Source organism: Chlorocebus sabaeus, chromosome 22 (assembly GCF_047675955.1).
Source record: "Chlorocebus sabaeus isolate Y175 chromosome 22, mChlSab1.0.hap1, whole genome shotgun sequence".
Lineage (NCBI taxonomy): Eukaryota > Metazoa > Chordata > Mammalia > Primates > Cercopithecidae > Chlorocebus > Chlorocebus sabaeus.
The window spans coordinates 51,805,411-51,823,220 of record NC_132925.1 but is presented as its reverse complement, the minus strand read 5'-3'; the positions used below and the strand labels follow the sequence as shown (position 1 = coordinate 51,823,220).

The 17,810-nt window shown below is 47.1% G+C and overlaps 1 protein-coding gene across 10 annotated transcripts in view; it reads right to left on the bottom strand.

The window, feature by feature from the left end:
• Positions 1-16,329: 16,329 nt before the first annotated feature.
• Positions 16,330-17,810, bottom strand: part of TMEM40 (transmembrane protein 40) — a 32,157-nt gene continuing 30,676 nt past the window's right edge. For all 10 annotated transcript variants that reach the window (XM_007985275.3, XM_073009831.1, XM_007985270.3 and 7 more), the window contains 2 exons: positions 17,239-17,301; positions 16,330-16,486 (listed from right to left, as the gene is read on the bottom strand). In XM_007985275.3, coding sequence (XP_007983466.2) covers positions 16,467-16,486; positions 17,239-17,301 — 83 coding nt within the window. In that variant the 3' untranslated portion in view covers positions 16,330-16,466. The remainder of the gene's footprint in view (positions 16,487-17,238; positions 17,302-17,810) is intronic.

The following is a 17,810-nucleotide window of genomic DNA, read 5'->3' as shown; positions in this document are numbered from 1 at the left end:
GTTACTTAATAGAGTTATGCCCTTGATCACCCATTTCCCTTGGTTGTTTCCAATTTTTCACCATCATAAATAATGCTGCCACCAATATTTGCACATACACCTTTTCCTAAATTTCAAATTATGTCCTTAGGGTAGATTCCCAGAAGTCGGGTTGCTGGATCAAAGGGTAGGAACATTTTTACGGCTTCTTCTGGGTGTTGCCAGACTGCTCTCCCGATGAGTGGCTACCGGTTTAAGCTGCCGTTAGCATCATACAAGACTGCCAGCTTCCACTTGGCCTTCCTAATGTGAGGTATCATGACTGAAAATAGTTTTGCTATTTTAATGAGAAAATAAGCTACCTCTCCATTGTTTTAACTTTCTTTGGTTATGAGAGACAATTTTTTAAATTTAATTTTATTTTTTTTTTGAGATGGAGTCTCACTGTGTTGCCCAGGCTGGAGTGCAGTGGCATGATCTCAGCTCACTGCAACCTCTGTCTCCCAGGTTCCAGCGATTCTCCTGCCTCAGCCTCCCAAGTAGCTGGGACTACAGGTGCCAGCCACCAGGCCTGGCTAATTTTTGTATTTTTAATAGAGTCGGGGTTTCACTATGTTGGCCAGGCTGGTCTTGAACTCCTGACCTCATGATCCGCCAGCCTCAGCCTCCCCAAGTCCTGGGATTACAGGCATGAGAGACAATTAATAGCTTCCCCTGCTTAAAAACAAGGTAGTTAATACTTCTTCTTTAGTAAATTGGATTGGGAGGAAAGTTCTGGCCTGCTCACAGTTTAACCTCTCTGAGCCTCAGTTTCTTCATCTGCAAAATGTAGTGGTGCCAAAGTGATTGTGAAATCAAGTGAGATAAACTCTGGGATAACTTCTTTTAACAGTGTAGGTATTCATTACCGTAATCCCACTTGGCCTCAAATTAATTTACCTAATATTTACCTATGTATTATAAAACCTTCTGCTTTGTCAATAATCTTATTTTTTTTCCTTTTGAAACGGGGTCTCACTTTGTCGCCCAGGCTGGAGCTCAGTGGCATGATCTTGGCTCACTACAACCTCCGCCTCCCAGGTTCAAGTGATTCTCCTGCCTCAGCCTCCTGAGTAGCTGGGATTATAGGCGTGCATCACCATGCCCAGTTAATTTTTGTATTTTTAGTAGAGACAGCGTTTTGCCATGTTGGCCCAGCTGGTCTTGAATTCCTGACCTCAGGTGATCTGCCAGCCTCGGCCTCCCAAAATACTGGAATTACAGATGTGAGCCACCATGCCCGGCCAGCAATCTTGAAAACTTCCACAGCCTCCCAAATCTTGAAAAACTTCTGTGTGTGTGTATGAGACAGAGAAGACACAGAGAGAGAGAGAGAGAGAGAGGGGAAAAAGGAGAGAGGAGAGAGGAGTGAGAGAGAGAGGAGAGAGAAAAGAGAGGAGAGAGGGGAGAGAGAGAGAGACCTGAGGTCTTAGAAGACTGGAGGCAAGGTCTCTCCTTTCCATTCTTTAATTTACTCAATTTTTCGAGGGAAATACTACGACTTGTTTGGAGTCTTGCGGATAAGAGCCCTCCGTTACTAATGATATTAATAATGGCATCAGTTAATGCAGACGTCTTTATTATCTAACATTGGCAGAAGAAAGCTCCGCGGCACAAGGGCGCATCCTTCCGTGTTCTGCAGACCCGATTTTGCATTTGGGAGGAGAGCTCCACTCCCCACAAAAGTCAGTGACACTCCAGACCCTGCAGAGACGCCTCCAGGGCGCGAAGTGGACCCTGGCCGACCTGGCAGAGGCAGAAGCCAGAATCCATCAGTTAACCACTCTGAAGGAAGTTTCTACCTCAACGTTTTCCCCGTTGCTAGGAAACACGGCTTCGCCGCTGCTCATTGGTTAGCGCCCCCTCTTGTGTCTATGCTCTGTAATAGCACCCACAGTTGAGCAAACAGCAAAGACTGTTTAACACATGATTTAAATCATCTTTATTGTGAAATATAACACACAGAAAAGTATCTAGGATATACACAGAGCTTGTAAAATAGATATTGTTTATCTGTTGTGTAACCCACCTACAAAAACAAAGCACTGCCAGCACATTAGACACTGGCCCTGCTTCTCTCCCTCCTTCTCCCCAGCAGGTGTTTACCTTTCTCACTTTCCTTACAGTTTTATTACCTGTATGAATGTATCCTTTTTTTAGGATTTTATTTTTCTTTGTTTTCTGGCTGCTCCTCCAACTTGCCAAGCTTGCTCCTGCCTCAGGGCCTTCGTACTTGCTATTCCTTCTGCCTGAAACACTTTTCCTCCAGATAACCACATAGCTAGACCTTCACTTCCTTTGCTCAATGTCATCTTTTCAGTGAGAGCTTCCTCAGCACTCCCTGTCCCCTGCCTTTTTTTTTTGTTGACACTGAGTTTTGCTCTTGTTGCCCAGGCTGGAGTGCGATGGTGTGATCTCAGCTCAGTGCAACTTCTGCCTCCTGGGTTCAAGTGATTCTCCTGCTTCAGCCTTTCAAGTAGCTGGGATTACAGCTGCCCACCACCATGCCCACCTAATTATTGTAGTTTTAGTAGAGACAGGGTTTCACCATGTTGGCCAGGCTGGTCTCAAACTCCTGACCTCAGGTGATCCAACCTCCTTAGTCTCCCAAAGTGCTGGGATTACAGGCGTGAGCCACTGCACCCAGCGCCCCCCATCCCCTGCTTCTTACATAGCACTTAGCACCCTCTGACACATTTTTCTTACCTCTATCTTCCCCCACTAGAGTTGAAGCTATATCAGAGTTTCTCAACTTCAGCACTATTGCCGTCTGAGGCTGGAGAATTCATTGTTATGGAGGCCTGGCCCGTGCACTGCAGGGCATTTGGGAGTATCCCTGGCTTTTACCAACCAGATGCTAGTTGCACCCTCCTCACCATGGTTGTGACAATTAAAAGTGTCTCCAGGCATTGCCAAATGTTCCCTGGTTGGTGGTGCGGCAGGATGGTGGCCAGGGCAAAAATCACCTTACTGAGAACTGCTGAGACTTTGGGCTGGCTTTGTTTACCCCTTGTCTAAAACAGTCAGGTATCCAGTAAGTGTTTACTCACCTCAGTCTCAGCAGAGCCTGGAACACAGAGTGAAGTCTCAACAGAAGTTTGAAGAATGAGATCGGGTGCCGTAGTTCATGCCTGTAATCCTAGCACTTTGGGAGGCCGAGGTGGGTGGATTGCCTGAGCTCAGGAGTTTGAGACCAGCCTGGGCAACATGGTGAAACACCCTCTCTACTAAAATACAAAAAATTATCCAGGCATGGTGGTGCATGCCTGTAGTCCCAGCTACTCAAGAGGCTGAGATACGAGAATCACTTGAACCCAGGAGGCGGAGGTTGCAGTGAGCCGAGATCATGCCACTGCACTCCAGCCTGGATGACAGAACAAGACTCTGTCTCAGAAAAAAAGTTTGATGAATGACGAAATGACTGACTGAATGAATAAGTGACTGATTGAATGAGTGACTAAATGACTCACTGAATGAGTGATACAGTGACCTCAAAGGTTGACAGCTACCTTTGAATCTTACCAAAGTATTTCCTTTAGTTTTCACTCCAACTAAAGAGTGTTGAGTTGGGAAATTCATCAAGAATAGAGGCTTGAGGCCAGTTGAAAGGAATCTTCCCCATAATCCCAGCATTTTGGGAGGCCGAGACAGGCGGATCAACTGAGCTCAGGAGTTCGAGACCAGCCTGGCCAACACGGTGAAACCCCATCTCCACTAAAAATACGAAAATTAGCTGGGCATGGTGGTGTGTGCCTGTAATCCCAGTTATTCAGGAGGCTGAGACAGGAGAATCGCTTGAACCCAGGAGGCAGAGGTTTCAGTGAGCTGAGATCACACCACTGCATTTCAGCCTGGACAACAGAACAAGACTCTGTTTCAAAAAAAAAAAAAAAGAAAGAAAGGGATCTTGTCAAGCTTCCCCTGGGACACTTTTCTTAGCCAAATAACTTGAAAAAGTTTTCTACACTCAATGTCTCCATGTCGCTACTCCCTCACTGTCTACGCTCGTTCACTTGACTCCAACCTGAACTCTGCCCTCAGCACTCCCCTGAAACTGCTCTGGATCAAGTCACCAGTGGCTTCCTTGTTATGAAACCCATCAGCACTGTGAAGATGGAGTAACAGAGACTGGGTTTGCCTCCCACTGGAAACAACTAAAAACTGGACAACACGTGTGAAACAACCGTTTTTAGACATTGGACATCAGACAGTGGAAGGCAGTGACCCCCAGAGAGGGGAAGCAAATGACGGAGTTCCACAGTTGCCCTGGTCTACAGGCTGCAGGGCAGAGAGGGTGCTACGGACTGAAGTGTGTCCCCCACATTCATACCTTGAAGCCCTAACTCCCAATGTAGCTGTGTTTGGAGATGGGGCCTATGAGGAGATAAAGGTTAAATGAGGTTATAAAAATGGGCCCTAGACCAGGCGTGGTGGCTCACGCCTGTAATCCCAGCACTTTGGGAGGCCGAGGTGGGCAGATCACGAGGTCAGGAAATCGAGACCATCCTGGTGAACATGGTGAAACCCCGTCTCTACTAAAAAACACAAAAAATTGGCCAGGCATGGTGGCGGGCGCCTGTAGTCCCAGCTACTCGGGAGGCTGAGGCAGGAGAATGGCATGAACCTGGGAGGCGGAGCTTGCAGTGAGCCGAGATCCGGCCACTGCACTCCAGCCTGGGCGACAGAGCTAGACTCCGTCTCAAAAAAAAAAAAAAAAAAAGAAAAGACTCCAAGCCTGGGCAACATAGTGAGTTCCTGTCTCTCCAAAAAATAACAAAATTAGCAGGATGTGGTGGCATGTGCTTGCAGTCCTAGCTACTCAGGAGGCTGAGGTGGGAAGATTGCTTGAACCCAGGAGTTTCAGGCTAAAGTGAGCTATGATTGCACCACTACACTCCAGCCTGAGCAACAGAGTAAGATCCTGTCTCTAAGAAAAAAGAAGATGAAAGACATTCTCTCTGTCTCTATTTCTGTCTCTCTCTTTCCCTGTCATGTGAGGACACAGTGAGAAGGGAACCATCTACAGGCCAGGAAGAGAGCTCTCCCCAGAAACTGACCATGCTGACACCTTGATCCTGGACTTGCACACCTTCAGAACCGTGAGTAATAAATTTCTGTTGTTTAAGCCACCACCCAGTATGTGGTATTTTCTGTTTGTTTTAGAGACAGAATCGTGCTGTGTCACCCAAGCTGGAATGTAGTGGCACAATCATAGCTCACTTCAGCCTCAAATTCCTGGGCTCAAGTGATCCTCCCACCTCAGCCTCTCGAGTAGCTGGGACTACAGGCATGTGCCACCACATCCAGCTTCCCAATTTATGGTCTTTTGTTATGGCAGCCTGAGAAGAGTAGCCCAGGCATGGTCTGATGATCTTACTGGATTGAAGAGATGGGGGTTTGGGGAGGTGAAGGCCACTGGAGTTCTCAGGGCCGACCACCACAGCAGAGACTGCTGCAGAGAGAGAGTGATCCCTGGACATCTCCGGAGGGTCCTCATCATGTCTTCAGCTGAGTACTGATCAATGCATGTGTGAGACAAGACTCAGCAACAATTTTCATCCTTCACTTACTTTATTCCTCAGAAGTTCTTGACACAACTGATTTACCTCTCCTTTTTTTTTTTTTTTTTTGAGATGGAGTCTCACACTGTTGACCAGGCTGGAGTGCAGTGACATTATCTCAGCTCACTGCAACCTGCACCTCCTGGGTTCAAGTGATTCTTCCACATCAGCCTCCTAAGTAGCTGGGATTACAGGCCATGCACCACCACACCCAGCTAATTCTTTTTCTTTTTCTTTTTCTTTTTTTTTTTTTTGAGACGGAGTCTTGGTCTGTCGCCCGCGCTGGAGTGCAGTGGCCGGATCTCAGCTCACTGCAAACTCCGCCTCCCGGGTTTCCGCCATTCTCCTGCCTCAGCCTCCCGAGAAGCTGGGACTACAGGTGCCCGCCACCTCGCCCGGCTAGTTTTTTGTATTTTTTAGTAGAGACGGGGTTTCACTGTGTTAGCCAGGATGGTCTCGATTTCCTGACCTCGTGATCCGCCCGTCTCGGCCTCCCAAAGTGCTGGGATTACAGGCTTGAGCCACCACGCCCGGCCTTTTTTTTTTTTTTTTTTTTTTTTTTTTTTTTTTTTTGAGACTGAGTTTCATTCTTGTCGTCCAGGGTGGAGTGCAATGGTGTGATCTCGGCTTACGGCAACCTCCGCCTCCTGGGTTCAAGCGATTCTCCTGCCTCAGCCTCTTAAGTATCTGGAATTACAGGCATGCACCACCATGCCTGGCTAATTTTTTTTTTTTTTTTTTTTTTAGTAGAGACAGGGGTTCTCCATGTTGGTCAGGCTGGTCTTGAACTCCTGACCTCGTGATCCACCGGCCTCAGTCTCCCAAAGTGCTGGATTACAGGCGTGAGCCACCGTGCCTGGCCTCCTCTCCTTCTTAAAGCATTTCTTCCCCTTGGCTTCTGTGAACCCCTTCTTCCTGGTTTTTTTTCTTGTCTTCCTGTCCATACCTTCTGGGTTTTCTTTTCTACAACCTGAGTTTTAAATGGTGAGGGTCTTCATAGCTTGATCTTCAGCCCTATTCTCTTCTTATTCCACATTTGGTCCCCAGCACCTCACATAATGCCCGCCACATACTAGGAGCTCAAATATGTATTGATTGCCTGTTCAGGTAGGTGTTGACAGCTCCTAGAGTGTTGTGAGGTTTTTCACCTGTTTCCTAGCCCCATATATCCAACTGCATGAGACGTGCATCCTCTTACATGTCCCTTAGATACCTCAAAATCATCACATCCAAGATAGAATGTGTCATGTGCTCCAGCTGTTCCTCCCCAAATGTATTCTGTTCTTTTATGATACTGGAGGCAGGTTGGAAGCACAGGCCTCCCCGCCGCCCAGCTAGAGACTACATTTCCCAGCCTCCTTTGCAGTTAAGGGTGGTTAGTGACTAAGTTCTTACAGTAGAATGGGAATTAAAGTGATGTAAACAATTTCTGTGTCCTTGCTTAAAAATAATTTTCTTGTCTTCTACATCCTCTCATCTCCCTTACCATAGACTGGAACACAGACAGAGTGACCACTTAGCTTTGATCCTACAGACTAAGATAGCACTCTAAGACACAACTGAGCCACAGATGGGTCCCTGAGTGACTATGTGGAGCAGAGCTATCCCACCAGTCTGGACTGCTCAACTCTGGAATGCTACTGAAAGAAAAACAAAGTCCTAATTTATTTAAGCCATTGTATTTTTGTATCTCTTGGTCATAAAACTGAAAGTTCTATTCCTAACTAATCTACACACAAACCTGCTTTCCCATCCACATTCATAGAAGAACATACTGTCATTGCTGTATGACAAACTTCTTAGGCTGTAAGAAACAGAAATTCCAACTCAAATTGGGTGAAAGAAAAGAGGGAAGTTTCTTGCTTCATCAGATAGGGTTAACTTCATGGGCAGCTTGATCCAGAAGGTAACTTTGTCATCAGGACTTGGTTTCTCAGCTTCCCTGGGTTCTACTCCACTTCCTGTAGACTCATTCTCAGATTGGCCCCTATATGGTAGCAAGATGGTGGCCACGATTCCAAAGTTCACAGCCTCGCATCATGAAATGCAACAGAGAAGTAGTTGCTTCTCTTAGAAGCCCCAGCAAAAGTCTCTGTTTTAATGATCTATTGCAGTGTAATAAACCAGTGCAAAGCTTAGTGACTTAAAACACAGCAATTTGCTGTTTTTCATGATTCTTCAATGGGGTCTGAGCTCAGCTGTGTGGTTGAAGAGCAAGGGTGGGGAAAGGAGAAGAGGGGCAGTGGGGAAAGGGGACAGAAGAACAGGGATGGTGGAATGGGGAAAAGTGGGGGAAAGAGGTGGGGAGGGGAAAGGGGAAAGTGGAAAAGGGCAAAGAAGGGGAGCAGTGGGGAAAAACGGGGAGAAAGGTGGGGAAAAAGGAAAGAAGGGGAAAGGTGGGGGAAAGTGGGGGAAAGGTGGGGGAAGGTGGGGGAAGGGGAAAGAAGAGGGATGGTGTGGGGAGAGGTGAGGGGGAGGTGGGGAGGAAGGTGAAAGAAGAAGGATGGTGGGGAGAGGTGGGGAAAATGGGGGGAAAGCGGGGGAAGTGGGGAAAGGTGGGGAAAAAGGAAAAAAGAAGAGGACAGTGGCAAAAAGTGGAGGAAAAGGTGGAGAGAAAAGGTGGGGAAGGGAAAGAAGAAGTGGGACAGTGGGGAAAAGAAAGAAAAAGAGGAGAGGCAGGAGCTGTCAGGCCTCTTAAAGACTCATCCTGGGACAGTCACATGGCACTTGTGCTATAGTCCGTTGGTCAAGGCAAGTCACCATTCCATCTGAGATTGAAGGGGAGAAGAAGCAGACTGCCTCTTGATGGCAGGGTTAGCACATGCACCCAAGGTGAGTGGAGACTGGTGGCTTCATCTTTGGAGACTAGCTACTTGATTACTTGTTGGTTCTGTTGAGTTCTGAAACTGAATTAGTTGGTTTACAGACTATTCTGCTGTGCCAAAGACACCCATTCATCTGTTGATGGACACTTTGGTTGTTTCCACTTTTTGGCTATTGTGAACACTGATGGTATGAACATTGGTGTACAAGTACCTCTTTGAGTCCCTATTTTCAATTCTTTTAATTTTTTTTTTTTTTTTTTTTTTTTTTTTGGCAGTCTTGCTCTGTCGCCCAGGCTGGAGTGCAGTGGCGTCATCTCTGGCCTGGCCAACATGGTAAAACCCCGTCTCTCCTAAAAATACACAAAAATTAGTTGGGCATGGTGGCTCGTGCCTGTAATCCCAGCACTTTAGGAGGCTGAGGCGGGCAGATCACTCGAGGCCAGGAGTTTGAGACCAGCCTGGCCAACATAGTGAAATCCTGTCTCTACGAAAAATACAAAAAAATTAGCTGGGTATGGTGGCGGGTACCTGTAATCTCAGCTCCTTGGGAGGCTGAGGCCGGAGAATCGCTTGAACCTGGGAGGTGGAGGATGCAGTGAGCCGAGATTGTGCCATTGCACTACAGCCTGGGAGACAAGAGTAAAATTCAGCTCAAAAAAAAAGAAATAGGCAATTACTCTGCTGAGTGTTAGGAACTCCAACCACTGGGAAAGCCCAGGGGGCTGATGGTGAGCACACACCTCAAGTCATACTGTGGATTAGACCTTTGGAATGTCTTCAAGTTTACCCTTCCTTTCTTTTCCTGTGTCCCCCCTGCCTCTAATCTCACCCCATTAGTCTGAGTCCTCTGAGAAGGAAATGTCAGGATGAGATTAAATTGTGCAAGGATTTTATTAAAGAAAACACATGTAGTGGGGAAACAGGGAGGGAGCTGAGAGGGTTGGGATGTAAGTCCAGCCCCAGGTGAGGAAGAGAGGGAAAGAGCGTTGGGTAGAAGGGTCCTAGTTGGCCATGCAGTCTAAGGAGGGTTTGGTGGGGTGTTGGGGAGTCCTTAAGCCAAAGCCCACTCAGAGAAATCCCATGTCTCCCAGGAATGGGCCTGCCTTAGCACCCTGCTCATGGCAAAGTCATCAGGTGGGGGCATCTCAAGGGAACTGTGTCCTTGCTGCAAACAGAGCACAGCAGTGCTTGCTCAATTAGGATCCCTAGAGTTGGAGGCCTGTGAGGCTCATTCTTGTCCTGCCACAGCCCCCACAGGGCTACCAGAGGAGTGCAGTGATCTTTCTGAAGTGCAGTCTCACTATGCCATTTTTCTGCTCAAATGCCTTCCAAGGCTCCACGTTGCCCTTATTGTCTTTAGGCTAATGTTCTCAGCTCTTTTGTTTGTTTGTTTGTCTTGCTCTGTTGCCCAGGCTGGAGTGCAGTGGCGCGATCTCAGCTCACTGCAAGCTCCACCTCCCGGGTTCACGCCATTCTCCTGCCTCAGCCTCCCGACTGGCTGGGACTACAGGTGCCCGCCACCACGCCTGGCTAATTTTTTGCATTTTTTTAGTACAGATGGGGTTTCACCATGTTAGCCAGGATGGTCTCGATTCCTGACCTCGTGATCCACCCACCTGGCCTCCCAAAGTGCTGGGATTACAGGCGTGACCCACTGGGCCTGGCCTGTTCTCAGCTCTTTATCTCAGGTGTCAAGGTCCTGCTGGGGGAGGGGAGCAATTTACCTGTGTGCTCTCTTGCCTACTTGTTCTGAGCCCTACTCCCACCTTGGATGCCTCAACTGCACTGGGCTGATCCCTTGTTGCTCTGAGACGTGCTATCCTTTTTTTTTAAAGACAGAGTTTCGCTCTTGTCGCCTAGGCTGGAGTGCAAAGGTGCGATCTCAGCTCACTGTAACCTCCACCTCCCGGGTTCAAGCCATTATCCTCCCTCAGCCTCCCAAAGTAGCTAGGATTACAGGCACCTGCCACCATACCCAGCTAATTTGTTTCCATTTTTAGTTGAGACACGGTTTCACCATGTTGGCCAGGCTAGTCTTGAACTCCTGACCTCAGTGATCCACCTGCCTCAGGCTGCCAAAGTGCTGGGATTACAGGTGTGAGCCACCGTGCCCGGCCGTGCTATCCTCTTTTATTCCTCCACACCTTTGCCCATGCTGTGGGCCTCTGCCTGGATAGCCCTTCCCTACATCTCCCAGCTCCAGTGTTAAGTGCTTCCCTCAGATTCCTAGGTTTAGTCAGCAGTGTCTCTTTGCTCCATCTGTGATATAGGCCCAGATCCTCTGGAGTAGACAGAAGATTCCAGGGACTGTGTCGGGAGAACAGGATAAACAACCTCCACAGTCCTCCGAGACTTCTCTTGAAGGGACAGATATCTCTTCAAGTCCCTTTGGGGCATATGCGCAGAAGTACATGTGCAGAAGTATCAGTTTGAAGGCTGATAATATACCATGCTTTGATTATTCATTCACCCATTGATGGACACTTGTGCTTCCCCTTTTTGGCTACTGGAAATAATGCTGCTGTGAAAATGGGTGTACCGATATCCCTTCAAGTCCCCTTTGGGTGTGTGTGCAGAAGTAGAACTGCTGGATCATATGGTAATTCTATTTTTAGTTCTTCGAGGAATCACTATACTGTTTTCCATAGCAGAAGTTGAAATTAAATTTAAAAAAAATCTTCCCGGCACAAGCTGGCTTGTATGGTTTTGAAATCCCTACTCTCGCCCTCCCTCCTCCTTTGATTCTGTGCTAGATCAAAGCAGAAATCTAGCACACAGCATCCAGGACAGCCAAAGACCAAAGCCCATCCCCTTCCACATCACCTCCTCCTCACCCCTCCACTTTTCAATGCTGCCTTCCTGGGCTCCAGATTCAATGCTTTATTTTTAGCCCACGCATTGGACTGGGGCTCCAGGAATGCACTTGATGCCTGAGGTGTAATCAGACCCCTGCGTGCACCACTTTTAGCTCCTGTCTTTAGCTTGACACGATAAAAAGCCTTCAACAAAGCAGCTGTAAGCTTGTGGGTTGCAGGTCTGATCCAGTTTTATTTGACCACTAATAATTTGAATTTTTAAAAAAAAAAAAAAGTGGTCCGGGTGCGGTGGCTCACGCCTGTAATCCCAGCACTTTGAGAGGCTAAGGTGGGCGGATCACCTGAGGTCAAGAGTTCAAGATTAGCCTGGCCAACATGGTGAAATCCTGTCTCTACTAAAAAAAAAAAAAAAAAAAAAGTACAAAAAAAAAGCCAGGAATGGTGGCAGTTGCCTGTAGTCTCAGCTACTCGGGAGGCTGAGGCATGAGGATCCTTTGACTCTGGGAGGCAGAGGTTGCAGATCGTGCCATTGCACTCCAGCTCAGGCAACAGAGTGAGACTCCATCTCAAAAAAAAAGAAAAGAAAAGAAAAGAAAGTGGTCGGGCACGGTGGCTCATGCCTGTAATCCCAGCACTTTGGGAGGCTGAGGCAGGTGGATCACGAGGTCAGGAGATTGAGACCATCCTGGCTAACACCAGGATGAGACCATCCTGGTTTCAGAGATGGTGAAACCTCATCTCTACTAGAACTACAAAAAATTAGCCGGGTATGGTGGCACGTGCCTGTAGTCCCAGCTACCCAGGAGGCTGAGGCAGGAGAATCGCTTGAACCTGGGAGGCGGAGGTTGCAGTGAGCCGAGATAGGGCCATTGCACTCCAGCCGGGGCGACAGAGCGAAACTCTTTCTCAAAAAAAAAAAAAAAAAGAAAAAAAAAAGTAAAATAGACATAACATAAAATTAACCACCATAACCATTTTTAAGTGTACAGTTCAGTGGCGTTAAATACTTTCACAGTGTTGTGCGATTATCACAACCATCCATATCTAGGGCTCTTCTCATCTTCCCAAACTGACACTCTGTTTGGGAACATTAAACACTAACTCTCATTCCCTGTCCCGCAGCCTCCGGCACCCACCATTCCACTTTCTGTCTCTATCAATCAATCATATATGTGGAATCATAACTGTATTTGTCCTTTTAACATAATGTTCTCAAGGTTTATCTGTGTGGTAGCATGTGTCAGGATTTCTTTTTTTTTATTTTTACTTTTTTTAGAGACAGAGTCTTACTCAGCCACTGGAGTGCAGTGGTATGATCATGGCTCACTGCAGCCTCCACTTCCTGGGCTCAAGTGATCCTCCCACCTTAGCCTCCTAAGTAGCTGGGACCACAGGCATGTGCCACCATGCTTGGCTAATGCTTTTATGTTTTGCAGAAGTGGAGTCTTGCTGTGTTGCCCAGCCTGGTCTTGAACTCTTAGGCTCAAGTGATCCTCCTACCTCAGCCTCCCGAAGTGCTGAGATTACTGGCATAAGCCAATATGCCTGGCCAGAATTTCCATTTTTTTCCCCTTTGGTTTTTGTTTTTTTGTGAAGTCTCAAATAATTTCCCTTTTTAAAAGCTGATAATATATCATGCTTTGTTTATTCATTCACCCATTGATGGACACTTGTGCTTCCGCTTTTTGGCTACTGGAAATAATGTTTCTGTGAAAATGGGTGTACAGATATACCTTCAAGTCCCTTTTTAGCATATGCACAGAAGTAGAACTGCTGGATCATATGGTAATTCTATTTTTAGTTCTTTGAGGAATCACTATACTGTTTTCCACAGCAGAAGTGGAAATAAAAAAAAAAAATAGTTGCCAAACTCTACGTTTGGGGCTTCTGCTAAGAAACTGGAGATCTGACCCCAGTGGTCTTGCACTTGCAGAACCAGCCTCCTCAGGCCCCTCAGAGACACCTCCCAGCTGAGCAGTGCCCTTTCCCCAGAGGTCTGGGTCCCAGCTCTGGAGGACCCTCTCTCAATCTTCTCATACTTTATTTATTTATTTATTTATTTATTTATTTTATTTATAAATAAATTTATTTATTTTTATTTTTGTTATTAAAAATCAGTCTTTTATCTTTTTTTTTTTTATACTTTAAGTCTAGGGTACATGTGGATAATGTGCAGGTTTGTTACATATGTATACTTGTGCCATGTTGGCATGCTGCACCCATCAACTCGTCAGCACCCATCAACTCGTCATTTACATCAGATATAACTCCCAATGCAATCCCTCCCCCCTCCCCCCTCCTCCCCCATGATAAGCCCCAGTATATGATGTTCCCCTTTCCGAGTCCAAGTGATCTCATTGTTCAGTTCCCACCTATGAGTGAGAACATGCGGTGTTTGGTTTTCTGTTCTTGCGATAGTTTGCTGAGAATGATGATTTCCAGCTCCATCCATGTCCCTACAAAGGACACAAACTCATCCTTTTTTATGGCTGCATAGTATTCCATGGTGTATATGTGCCACATTTTCTTAATCCAGTCTGTCACTGATGGACATTTGTATTTATTTATTTATTTATTTATTTATTGAGACAGAGGCTTGCTCTATTGCCCAGGTTGGAGTGTAGTGGCACGCTCTCGGCTCACTGCAGCCTCCACCTCCCAGGTTCAAGTGATTCTCCTGCATCAGCCTCCCAAGTAGCTGGGATTACAGGCATCCACCACCAAGCCTGGCTAATTTTTGTATTTTTAGTAGAGATGGGGTTTCACCATGTTGGCCACGCTGGTCTCAAACTCCTGACCACAGGTGATCAGCCCTCCTGGGCCTCCCAAAGTGCTGGGATTATAGACTGAGCCACCACACCTGGCCTCTCACTTCTAATAGTGCCAACCTCTTTCCTTTTTCCCTCTAACCCTAGGCAGTTCCCTCAGTTACACTTTGTGATACCACAGTCCCTTTTTGTCTTTCCAGTAGTCCTGCACCTGGTTAACATGTCCCCTCTATTACATTCTCTCTGTTAAAGCACCTGGTGTGGTTTTCGTTCTCTTGGCTGACAGATCCCACTCAGCTGGTGTTCTCACCTGAAATTGCTAGACAGCAGCTGCCCACTTTGGTCAGGTATATGCTCTTCTGTTCCCCTATTCCTGCTCCCTACTTTTTTCATTTTTATTTTTTTGATACAGGGTCTCACTCTGTCTCCCAGGCTGGAGTGCAGTGGTATGATCATGGCTCACTGCAGCCTTGACTTCCTAGGCTCCAGCGATTCTCCCACTCCAGCCTCCCAAGTAGCTAGGTCCACAGGTACACACCACCACACTCCTGAGCTCAAGCAATCCACCCACCTTGGCCTCCCAAAGTGTTGGGATTATAGGTGTGAGCCACTGCGCCCAGCCCCCATTTTTCTACATCTTGCTGAGTCTGCCTGCCTGACCCTAAGGGGATCTGATTTGTGTTCCTGTCTACTGTAATAACGCCCAGTGACTGAGCATGACCTATGTGCCAGAGTCTGTGCATAAGACTTTATGTATCTCATGCAGTTCTCAACATAACACCGTAAGGTGGGCACTGTTATGCTCCCCATTGTACGGATGAGAACACTGAGGCTGGGAGAGGGGAGGACTTGACCAAAATCACAGCCAGGGCCAGGCTCGGTGGCTCACGCCTGTAATCCTAGCACTTTGGGAGGCCAAGGCGGGTGGATCACCTGAGGTCAGGAGTTCGAGACCAGCCTGGCCAATATGGTGAAAACCCATCTCTACTAAAAATACAAAAATTAGCCGGGCATGGTGGTAGGTACCTATAATCCTAGCTACTCAGGAGGCTGAGGCAGGAGAATCATTTGACTGTCGGGGGTGGAGACTGCAGTGAGCTGAGATTACACCACTTCACTCCAGCCTGGGGAAAAGAGCAAAACTCTGTCTCGAGAAAAAAAAAAGAAAAGAAAACAATTAAAGCTATTTTTTTTTTTTTTTTTTTTTAAGTAGAGACAGGGTTTCACCATATTGGCCAGGCTGGTCTTGAACTCCTGACCTTGTGATCCACCCGCCTCAGCCTCCCAAAATGCTGGGATTATAGGCATGAGCCACCGCACCTGGCCAGAAGTTACCTTTCTGAGTTTTGAGAACAGCATGCCTGTGACCATCAAGAACTCAGTTCAAATTCAGGAGATCTATCATATAGCATGGTGATCATAGTTAATAACAATGTATTGTATACTTGCAAATTGCTGACAGTAGGTTTTTACTGTTCTCGTCATAAAAAAAAATGGTATGTGAGATGATACATATGTTAATTAGTTTGATTTAGCCATTCCACATATTTCAAAACATGTTGTACACTATAAATATATGCAATTTTTGTCTTTTTTTTTTTTTTTTAATTTTAGAGAAAGGGTCTTGCTTTGTCACCCAGGCTGGAGTGCAGTGGCTTGATCGTGGAGTGGAGTGACTGCTGGAGCCCTGAACTCCTGGGCTCAAGCAGTCCTCCTGCCTCAGCCTCTTGAGTAGCTGGAACTGCAGGTATGTACAGGTATGTACCACCACATTTGGTCATTAACAACAACAAAAAAAATTGTAGAGATGGGGGTCTCACTATGTTGCCCAGGCTGGTCTTGAGCTCTTAGCTTCAAGCGACCCTTAGCCTGAGCCTCCCAAAGTGCTAGGATTACAGGTGTGAGCCCCCATGCCTGGCTGCCATTTTGTTTCTGATGATCATTTTCCTGCCTTTTTTTGGGGGGTGCAAAAAAATAGTTTTAGTCCTCAGCATCTTACCTGTATCAGGTTCACCAAGGGACCCCAACCTGGTGGCTCCCTGCCTCAGGGCAGTGGACTATCCATCTCTTCCGGGATGGCTCGGTAGCACCTGAGAGCGTACCCGGATAGTCTGGGATTTGAGAAAAACCATGACCCAGACAGATCACAGCTTGCAAAGCCCATGGTCTCTTGCTATCTTCTAAGAGCAGTGACCTCCCAGAATCTTCCTGTTGGTCCAGGTACTGTGAAGGCTCAGGCCCCACACCCACCCTCTGCCTTCCATCCTGGCAGCTGGGTTGCACAGCAGTACTGCCCAAATGATGCCCCTGCCTGGGCTGGTGCCAACATTCAGACCACATGGAAGGAAAAGCGTTCTTTTTATTGGTCTGGTTTGCTCTCCTGCGCATCTCTCAGAATGCTGGTCTGTCCTTGTGGGCTCAGGTGTCGCAGTGGTGGTCACAGTGGGGCCTGCCTCTGCTGTGCACCTGGCAGTGGCCTCAGTCAGTCTTCCTGAACCCTGGAAGGCAAAGGCCACAAGATGGCATGGGATTCTGAAGGCAGCAGGCTTCATCCCCACCATCACCTCAGATGCCCAAGTACCCCTCACAGCTGGCATGATGTAGTCACCCCAGAAGCCATGGGTCTCAATGACCCACTGTCATAATAGCTAGTTTTCTTTTTATTTATTACGTGGATTAAAGGAGACAGATATTTCCCCAGCACAGCCACTTGGCCTCTCCATTCTGAGACATAAGGTGGTCACAGAGCTGTCAGTCAAGAAAGACGATGTGCTTTCGCCCAGCCCAGCCACTGAAGCTGTGTGACTGTGGGCGAGTCACTCCACCTCTCTGAGCCTCAGTTTCCTATTGGTCAAGTGTAGCATTGCTGAAGCCTACCTCCCCAGTTGCTATTAGGCAAGTACAGCCATGGAGAAGATAGTGTTTGGGGAAGTGTAAAGCTCTATAAGAGAATGAAGACTAACCAGACCATTTTTCTACTGTTTCACACTTCAGGCCTTTGCATCCATTCCTCACTTGATCTTCACAACACACTTGTGTAGCAGCAAAGTATTACACCTATTTTCCAGCTGAGGAAGCCAAGGCTACATGGCTCATCCAGGGTCACAGAGCTAGTAAACTGGCAGAGGTAGGACTCGAACCTGGGTCCTCTGCCTCCGGGCTGTGTTCTTTCCTGTATGCTAAGTCTCTTTCTAAATGAAGACCCTGCTAGGGAGAAAAAGAGCGAACACAGGAAGACTTTAAAAGTTACCTGTCAGCCTGAACTTCTGGAAGAGGGGGATGAAGCCTTGCAGGACGCTGTGGATGCGGTACACTGCTCAGAAGCAAAGAAAAAGTGAGTTAAGTTTGTACCCCCACAAGGGATACCTGGCCACCATTGGACAAGGACCTAACTCATGCAAACAAAGCTCTGATGGCGGAATTTCAGGCAGCAGGTTAAGCTTAGATAATGGTACTAGAGTTATTATTACTGAAAACAACAACCATGAACAGCAGGAATAGTGGCAGGAAACTCACTCACCAAATTCAGTTCCCAGCTCCATTAACTAACTTGTTTTCAGTATCTGGCTAGTTCTATTTTGTTTGCCACTTTTATCTATTTATTTTATAGACAGAGTCTTGCTGTGTTGCCCAGGCTGAACAAATTCCTGGGCTCAAGCGATCCTCTTGCCCCAATCTCCTGAGTAACTGGAATCATGGGCGTGTGCCCTGGGCCCAGCCTGTTTGCCACTTTAAACTGTTGCTGTTGCATTGTATGGAGCTGCCCATTTTTCCCACAGAGTTTTGCCAGTGACCTTACATTGACCTTGAAAGTGGTCAGGA